A 10,158-nucleotide genomic window follows, 5' to 3' on the forward strand; every position below is an offset into this window, starting at 1 on the left:
GTTATCAGACAGTTGAGCATGTGCATGAGCTGTCCTGATTGCTCTCTTGTGATATTGATATTTTGAAAGTAAGCTAACAAAGTTAAACATCAGGAAGTATACTAAAGTGTTAATATGAATATGGACAGTCATGTGGGATAAGTGGCATAAGTAATACATCCCAATATTATGAGCTAGCATTAACCTAAGGGTAGCTACAGTAAGCAATCTATCTACCTGGGCCTGCCTGCCTGCCTACCTACCTACCTACCGACTTACCTATCTACCTACCGGTACCTACCTACCTACCTACCTACCACCATATTTCCATCCGTCATCTAACTACCTACCTACCTACCTACCACCATACTTCCATCCGTCATCTAACTACCTACCTATCAACAACCATATTGCATCCCTAATCTAACTACCTACCTACTTACTACCATACTGCATCCCTCATCTAACTACCTACCTACCTACCACTATACTGCATCCCTCATCTACCGGTATCTAACTACCTACCTACCAACTACCATACTGAATCCCTCATTGAACATACCTACCTGATGCAGTGGTTTTAAATATATATATATATATATATATATATATATATATATATATATATATATATATATATATATATATATGTATCAACGTTAAAGCCCCAGTGCATGCAGGACACTCCTGTGAGGGTGCAGAGTGCACTGGACGTGTGTGCAACAGGTTCCAGCTGTTGCTGTGATGACGTTAGCTTTTCGGTCTGCATCTTGGCCAGGCGCTGGCCATTTAAAAATGCTCTGCTGGATATTTGGTTCGGTGGCGTCGCTGTTGGGAGCCTGTTTACACCCGTAGCCAATCACGAACCAGCATTCCAGTTCCAAATGCAGCTTAACCCAAATATGGTGTTGTCTAACCTCAATGTGTTGTCAAGGCATCAGGCGCAAACAAATCAGTCTGCTCCGTATATGGGCACAAAAAGGGGGCATGTCCATATATGGGCATATGATGACATCAGGGATCTCCATATATGGGCATAAAAGGGACAAGGACTGACAGATACAGAGATCTCCAGGGCATATCAGTCGGATCTGTCGCGATGCAATGACGTCACCATCGACCTGATAGCACTGCGTTTGGTGTTTGCCCAGCGTTATTTATATCAGGTTGATGGTGATGTCACCAAGAATGCTGGTCCCTGATTGGCTACAGCAAACAGATATGTGACAGCTACACCAAACACAGTACTTGTGCACCTTGCTGGCACATGTAATATGCTTATATTATAAAGGTAAGTCATTGTTATTATTATCATTATTGGGGGCTCGCCTGAAAGGCAAGAACACTATGTTATCTTCATTATTTATTTATTTATCAAGTTCCACCACAACAGTACAAAGGCAGGGCCCTTAGCCAATGAGGTGCAATTGAGGTGCGGAAAATCTGGGAGTGGTGTTAGCTGGAGTATTGGTTGAGCTTCACATGACAGTTAGCACGCTGCAGAATATAGTCACGAGCGAGCCCACACTGTTTCGTAGGAACAGTATTTCTAGTTACTATTATTATTATTAGTATTATTATATTATTGTTATATTTGGGGGACTACAAGCACACACACGGAACAGACAAGATACTGTAGGTGAAAACACAGTGAACTACTGAACTGAAATGATGAGCAGGATTGCAGGCCTTTTACGGCGGACGTTCGGGATAGTCCGCGAGCACGCCGGCACGGATCACTTGGGAAACAAATATTACATCATCCCTGAGCAGAAGACCTGGACGGGAAGGTTGGTTCGCGCCAAGCGGACGGTGGTGGCGGCCAATCCCATAGAGTGCGAGTACGTGGAGGGCAGCATACCGTCGGAGTGGGACGCCTGGATCAGAGGCAGGCGGAAGGAGCCCCCCTCTGCCGAGGAGCTGCTGAGGAACGAGCGCTACAGGGAGCGGGTCAAGCTGAAGGCCAGGGAGGTGGAGCACAGAGATATGGACCTCCGGGCTAAGGAGTATGAGGAGGGTCTGGCGGCGGCACCTCCTCCCCGCACTGCAGTCAAAGGTCACGCAGTTACGACCGGCTTTGGCGAGCAGCGTGTCGGCCAGGAGCCTGCCAGCACTGCGAAGACAAAGACATTCCTTCCTGGCTCTTGGAGGCCACCTAATGCTAAGAAATAGACAAAGACGTTCACATGAGTAAGCAGTAAATAAAATGTCTGCCGATGCAAACTTGGACACATCATGAGTGTTTTGAGGGTCTCGCAACAGACACCCTCCTCCAGGCGACCCAACCGAGGCTAATCAGACCCCTCCAGGCATACTACAGTCCCCACAGTTATCTTGGGGACAGTCAGTGGGGAAGATGGCTGGTGAGATGCGACCCTTGGAGGCTCCAGGCACTGTGGGTTTCCTCCAGAGGGAGGAGGAACCTCCTCCGTCTGACCAGAAGTGGGCTATTCTTCTGTGCGTTTCGTCGTCGTTGCCGCTGAACAGCAAACAACTCATTGTGAGCTTGAAGATTGGTCATTTTCCTCAAGATTCGCCCGAGACTGCCATATGACAAAGAACAATATAACTAAGTATTATTAATTTAACATAAAGAAATCACACCTAGTGTGAAGTGAGCGGTGCTATTTATGAGTTAATTTCATTAAGTGTCACGCGAAGCTTGGCCAATGTTACCCTGGGCGTACAACAAACGTTGAGCGTCATGCGCCAGAGCCCGGACAAGAAACTTTTAGCATTTTGTAATACTGTATACTGTAATACTGTAAATAATAATTATGTCATTGCTGTGATGTCATAGTGATGAAATTGGCCAACATGCCTAAACTTGAACAAACTTTGCGCACTTTGTTCCACGATTTAAAACATGGCACATTCGTCATATACAGTAAATCGCCTTTGGCCATTTTGTATTTGCAGTGGTGTAGAATAACTACAGTAAGTTGGTTTACTTAAGTACTTACTTAAGTACTGTACTAGGTGTACTGCAGTGTGCCGACGGGCCGGTATTCCGACACTAAAACTAACCCTAACTCTACCCCTAACCCTAAACTTAACCTCAGTAACCGTACCTCAGTAACTATAACCTGCCGACACTAGTCGGAACAGCGGCCCGTCGGGATAGTGAGCGGACCCCATTTATTTGAACACTTAAGTTACTCTGTAGATTTTGATTAGCCTATTACGACAAAACATACATTAACCACTTCAGCCCGTTATACATTCTGGCCATTCGGAAATAGCCGATCTACAAGCTCACGCGCATCGCGACGTATTGCGAGCCTGGAGGCTCGCCTCGCCTTCCCAGTCACATCTGAGCCTCAACTTGGTGGGCGATGGCAGCTATATTGTGCCATACAGTAGCCTATAATCCTCCCTGTTCCATGTCTGGGTGGAGGCTTTTGTCTTGTCTTTCTGAGTGCATGTAACAAAGCAGCCATGCACCACTGCAGCCGTTCACCCGCAGCGCACACACCCCATTATTATCTGTGAATGTTGCTACGCATTCAAATCCGAGCTAATCTCAGAGTTAAATGAATGAACACGATCATGATTTTGAGTGTGTGACTGTGTCACTGGCTCAAATATTGTTTACTGTCAAGTGTCCACATATAAACATCTCACTTTATTACAAAGAACGTTGCATTACTGAATCATTCTGTACATGTCCTTTCTGTGTGTGTGTGTGTGTGTGTGTGTGTGTGTGTGTGTGTGTGTGTGTGTGTGCGTGCGTGCGTGCGTGCGTGCGTGCGTGCGTGCGTGCGTGCGTGCGTGTGTGTGTGTGTGCGTGTGTGTGCGCGTGTGCATTTAAATAATATGCAAATGACACGCTGGAAAAGAAGCTGCACAAGCTTCCCAAGAGGACAGCAGAAATGTATTAATTTCAAGCCAAGAACTTAAGCTTGAATACATAGGGAACCTCTGCTCTGGTGTCTGTTTTTACTGGATCTCAGCGTCGTGCTACAGTCCTGCTAGTGTTGATTTTGTCTAAAAACTATGACGAAACTATGCTATGATGACTAAAACTAAGACTAAACAAATTGACAATTTAGTCGACAAATAAAAACTAGACTAAAATGTTGACAGAGTAGTGGAGAAAAGAGCCAGTAGAACTGAAAGGCAAGTCATTTTATGTTTGGTTGCGCTCAGGTGTTGCGCTCTGAAAATAGCAGATCTAAAAGCTGCGATGCATTGTGAGCTTGTAGATCAGACCTGGGCATTGTGCGGCCCGGCGGCCCTTTTGTTCACTCTGACCGGGTTAATGACAAATTACAAAATAAACACATTTTCAAATGTTATCTAAAGCTGCATTTCTTTTATTTTGAAGTTTTTTATGGACGCAATGCGTACATCAGCACGTGTGCATGATCATTGGATCCCATTTACCCATCTAAAATGGCTAAAGTGGCTAAAAAAAGAAAAGCCAATGACGGGTTTTCAACCAAAATTGGACTACTAAGTATTTATTTACTGAAGTCGGAGGTAAAGCTGTGTGTTTAGTTTGCGGGGTGCACATCTTGCGGGGAGCACTGCCTTTTGGCCTGGCCCTCCACAATATTTTCTGTTGTTCATGTAGCCCCAAGGAAAGAATTATTGCCCACCCCTGTTGTAGATCGTCTATTTTCAGCATGCAAGTGTAAAATCACCATCAAGGTCTGCAAAAACAAAATCAACACTGCTGTAGAACTCACTTTGGTTCCAAATACTGTTACCAAACAGGAAAAACTTAAGATTACGTAGACAACGTAACAATGTAAAATCCAGATTGTGTGGAGGAACGAGAAGGATTCGCCTGTATAGGTGAAGATTGAAGCAACATACAGATAGAAGCTGCTTGACAAACTCTACCTTGCAGGCATGGGAGGTTCAAGAAGGTCATGGCTGCAGTGCCAAATAAAACATTCAATAAAGATGGTATGACAACAAAAGCTGGGCAGGACAAAACAGTCTGCCCATTTCATGAGCCGACGGACAACATCCTCAGTTACCACAGCAACGAACGCAGATATTGCCAAGTCCAAACCCGCGTAAAGATCTGATTTGAGAAACAAATCTGATTTTCCAGCAGCCTGAAGAAAGATTTAACCACTTAAACCCTACATGGTTGAGTGGAATCCCTCAGGGCTCTATACTAGTTTTGTTTCTGGTTATTGAGGAGAAAGCTTTTATTGAAAATAGCCGGTTGTGAGCTTGTCTATCCGCTATTTTCTGCTAAAGCTTTCCCCACAGTACGGATGCTGGGTTTAAGTGATTAAAGGAGAGGTTTGCCCAAAAAATGACTTATTTGTATCAATTACGCAACACGTGAAGTCTTGAATTCATGGATATTGTTTGTATTTGTCGCATTCCTAAGCAAATAATATTATGACTGGGTCATCGGTCAATAGGAGACTGGCGGTCATCAAATTATTGGCTCAGGAATGCGAAAAAATAACAATAAATACACAAATTCTCCATGAATTCAAGGCTTCATTTTTGGGTGAACTACTCCTTTAAGGCCGTCCAAACCAAGCACTATAACTATATTGTTTTACAAATTGTTGTGGTGTAAAAAGATTCTACACCACAACTACAGCATGGGACTAAGGACAACAGAGGTGAACGACATAGATATAGTCTATTGATTGCTGTGAATGGACCATGGCCAGCTGGGCATGGAAATGTTCTGGCTAAGTACGGGGATATATTATTATAAATGGTAAATGGTGCATTTATATAGCTCTTTTTTGTCCAAAGCGCTTTACATGATAGACTGTGCATTACATTCACCCGTTCACACACAGATGGCGGAGGAAACCATGCAAGGCACCAACCTGCACATCAGGAGCAATTAGGGGTCAGAGTCTTGCTCAAGGACACTTCGACACTAACTCGGGGGGAGCCCGGGATTGAACTGGGAACCTCACGGTTGCCATCCAGCTGCTCTACGGGCCACTCTACCCATGAGCCACTGCCGCCCCACTATTATGTACTGTATTACAACTCATACAAGCTATCCTGTTCTAACAGACTTGTATTAAAGGTGTATTCAGTGATAATGAAAGTGGCCGGGGGTCATCTTGTCCCTTACTGGCCTTATAGCATGGAAATGTTTAGTTTTTTATAGATTTTTTACACCATTATTAAGTTTCTCGTTTTGATCATTAAACCCAATCACTGAATATCTGTAGGCCTACGTCTCCAGCTTTAGGATAATTATGTATGATACTGATTTACTACGAGACTGTGGCATTTTATGAGTTCAGTAGTTTACAATCTAGGCATTTAGCAGACGTTCTTAATTCAGAGCGATTGTGGTTCTCAAAACCTTTATTTTGACCATCATAACTAAACATCATAACATAACTACGGCCATACTCTACCCTGATTGGTCGAGGACTGGCTGGCCACCTCTGAAAACTGAATCTAGCTATGCTCGTAACACGGGCCATGGTGGAAGTCCTTATATGGTCAGCACACATACTAGTGAGGAGAATGAATGGAAAATGTACCAATTATATTTTTATTTGAATGAAATACAATCACTGAATATACCTTTAAGATCATCTGGCAACAGTGGGTGGCCATCATACTAGTACATACTAGTCAGTGTCATGTTTTAAACAGCTTCTGAACTACTAGTAAGACGCCTCAGGGCGACATTCGACCTCACCCTAAAGGGCGAGGTTCCGCCAATTCTTGGCCATCTGGCCAGTGATGTATATTGGACCAGTTACATTATATGGTTTACACAGTGTCATTTGTTTGCTTTGTATGATTTCCACAATCACATAACAATCTTATTCTCCCCATGTTCATTATGTTTTATGATTGTTTTGTGGATTTCAATCGCTGCCCCTTTGTTGTGAGGCACGTTTTAACACTTCTTTTGAAAAAAGTGCTCTATGAATAAAGTTAATTATATCGTTACATCCGAGAATGTGTGAATGGTAAAATAAATCATAATATCTCAAATCTCTATAGCGCTTTTTGAAGTACTGGGGAGGGAGAAAACCAAATCAACTTTATTATGACAAAAACAATTATATACCGATATTGTAAAAATGTGTACAATAAATGAAGAAATTAAACTAGGTGAAAGGCAGTTTCTCTGATCACTTTGTTGCGGAAGATGACTGACTGCCTTTAGGTGTGAAAGGGAAAGCCTGATAGGTCTGAGTGAAAGCTATTCATGTCAACTTTAGCTTCTTTTTTTATCGCAGCGTACGGGCGATGGCGGGTTATTATGTTGGCTCATTAGCATATTTCATATCCTGCTGCTGAGGACTTCCAGCTTCCTATCTGTCTCCATCGATGCCAGAGACAAGACACAGGTGCACACGCACACACACGCACGCGCACGCACACGCACACGCACACACACACACACACACACACACAAACTATATATATACATCACTTGTGGGGACATTACATAGACTTCCATTCATTTTTATGCAAGTCCTGTGGCCTTACCCTAACCTGGCTCTATCCCTAAACCTAATCCCTAACCCTAACCGTTGTGGGGACCTACTATTTTGTCCCCATACTGTCAGAGATCCCCTGCAGGTGACTGAAGTATAGCTAGACAAACTCTCTCTCTCTCTCACACACACACACACACACACACACACACACACACACACACACACACACACACACACACACACACACACACACACACACACACACACACACACATGTATAACTAGCCTACTGTATAGACTACTACTAAGGACATCAACATTTTAGGATGTTTATTTTATGTATTTTTTTTCTCGTCTTTTTTGTAAGATTTATTTTGGGTCTTTTATGCCTTTAGGACAGACTGACAGGAAATAGGGAGAGTGATGAGGAGTGACGTACGCAGCAAAGGTCTCAAATTCTTCTATCTATGCCTACTTGCGGGGACACATGGCCCTCGCAAGCATAACAATGCAAGTACAGAACAGTCACGCACGCACGCGAACACACATACACACACAAAGTTAGCACATTCACGATATTATAACCAGCGATCAGTTCCTCATCAGATTGTTTTAATATGAGTTTCACACACACACACGCTCGCACACTTGCACACCGACACACACACACACACACACACACACACACACACACACACACACACACACACACACACACACACACACACACACACAATGCGAGAGATGATTTCCAGCATGTCAGGTATAAAAAGAGAGAGGGTTTCACACATCAGCAGGGGAGAGAAGGGATGAAAGCCGAGTTGAGCTGCTTGTTCTTTCTGCCTGTCTCCTCTTGACACGTTCGGCAAGGGAGTTTTAACACACACACACACACGCACGCATGCATGCACACGCACTCCTCAGTCCTCACAGAGGTAGCACTGTTAATTACTTTTTACTTCAAAGCAGGCCGACAGTTGTTTCGACGATGGGGAGAACGCGGCCCGAAGCGATTGGCTACACCCACTCTAGCAGGTGATGGATTCTGGAAAAAGTACTGACATTTAAAGTATCAATACTGCAATGTAGAAATACTCTGTTACAAGTAGTCCAGAATGAGTCCAGAATGAAAAGTACAAAAGTATTCTTATCAAAATGTACTTACAGTACAAAAGTAGAAAGTACTCATTTTCAAATGTATAAAAATCTTTTGAAAATAGCAGATTTACAAGCTCACAATGCGTCGCATCACAATTAAGGCATTGTGAGCTTGTAGATGGGCTATTTTCAAATGGCTGAAATGTACTGTAGCCTACTGGACCTGAAGTGGTTAATGTACGTTTTGTAATAATAATGAAAATCTACAAAGTAAATAGTAACTAATGTTTTCAAATAAATGTTGTGGAGTAAAAGTACAATATTTGGATCTGAGATGTAGTGGAGTAGGAGTAAAAGTACTGGAACGCGAGGCGTTGTGAGCAATTTCTGCCTCTAATATTTGACAATTTGGACAATAATTGTTTAACATGTAATTTTGTAGGTTAAAAAATTCCATAAATTGTCACTTTAGAAATGTGCAGATACCTCTATACACTTAAACTTTATGTTGGTTTGTTTACTGTTGAGTGAGAGAACAATGTTGCACATCAAGTGAATCATCTGGGGACCCCCCAAAATAATTTGGGGACCACCCTGGGGGTCCCGACCCACAGGTTGAGAACCACTGCTTTACACCACTGATTCTGTGTTAAGCCCGATGGCACTTTCTGTTAGTAGGGTTCTTCTGCATCCCCCGGGGCAGAGCGGCAGAACGAACACCCCCTTCGGGCATCGGAAAACGACCGCTCGACACCCCTGCACTGGGTGGTGATTGGCACACGACACACTGCTAAATGCTCATCATCACAGAGGCTGTGATATCGTTATACCGTGTCCAGGGCTTCTCAAATAGTTTTTAATTCCAACGAGACCCAGTTTGCTACGCCTAAGGGCCGATGCATATTCCACTTTTAGAGACGAATTTATTTCGGTTTGGTTCAGGGGGGCCACAAAATCTCTGTAGCACCGAACAGCCAAATTAATGGCGGTACCCGCCCAACCGAACCTGATTCTGAATGGCGACATATTGTAGTTTGAGACAAAGATAAAAAAAAATCGGCTTTAAAAGTTGAATATGCATCAGCCCTTAGGGCCCACGCAGACGAAATGCGATATTGCATCAGATCAGATCTCGTGCCCGGGGGTTTATCGGTGTTCATTTCAAACGACAGCGATCCTCTGCCTTGAATTCGGGCCCGGTATATCCCGCTGTGCCAGTGAAATATCTGATACCTTTTCAATTGAGCCAGATATCCTGGATGACCACCCCTAGCGATCTCGGGACAGAGTTGAGTGGGGAAAAAGTTTAATTTTATTTTTTCTGGCAGTTGATTGAATAAAGAAACAAGGCTCCAGCCTCCACGGAAAGACAAAGTGGCAGCGGTTCTCAAACTATGTGTCCCGACCCAACTTGGGGTCGCAGAAGGTGCCATGGGCTCGCACATTGCCGACCATACTACTGTGTATAACGTGTATTTGCCCTTCAACTATAACATATATATTGTTTTTTATGAGACAAGCATTGTAATTAGGCTATGCTCCCAAATCCATTGTATTACCTTCTGTTCGCATAGTCAATGAGTCCCGCAGTGCAACACCAAACAAAACAAGAAAAAAGAAACTGCGTTTGAAATTGCCTACTTTCCAGTATGATTTCAGTTACTTTACATTCCGT

The 10,158-nt window shown here is 43.5% G+C and overlaps 1 protein-coding gene across 1 annotated transcript; it reads left to right on the forward strand.

Annotated features, from left to right (window-relative positions):
* Positions 1-1,650: 1,650 nt before the first annotated feature.
* LOC308280213 (NADH dehydrogenase [ubiquinone] 1 alpha subcomplex assembly factor 2-like) lies at positions 1,651-2,151 on the forward strand (the record flags this gene model as incomplete). Its single annotated transcript, XM_080720475.1, has 1 exon — positions 1,651-2,151. The coding sequence occupies one exon, from the start codon at positions 1,651-1,653 to the stop codon at positions 2,149-2,151; it is 501 nt and encodes a 166-aa protein (XP_080576601.1).
* Positions 2,152-10,158: the final 8,007 nt, after the last annotated feature.

Source organism: Nannobrachium achirus (assembly GCF_963921795.1).
Source record: "Nannobrachium achirus genome assembly, chromosome: 24".
Lineage (NCBI taxonomy): Eukaryota > Metazoa > Chordata > Actinopteri > Myctophiformes > Myctophidae > Nannobrachium > Nannobrachium achirus.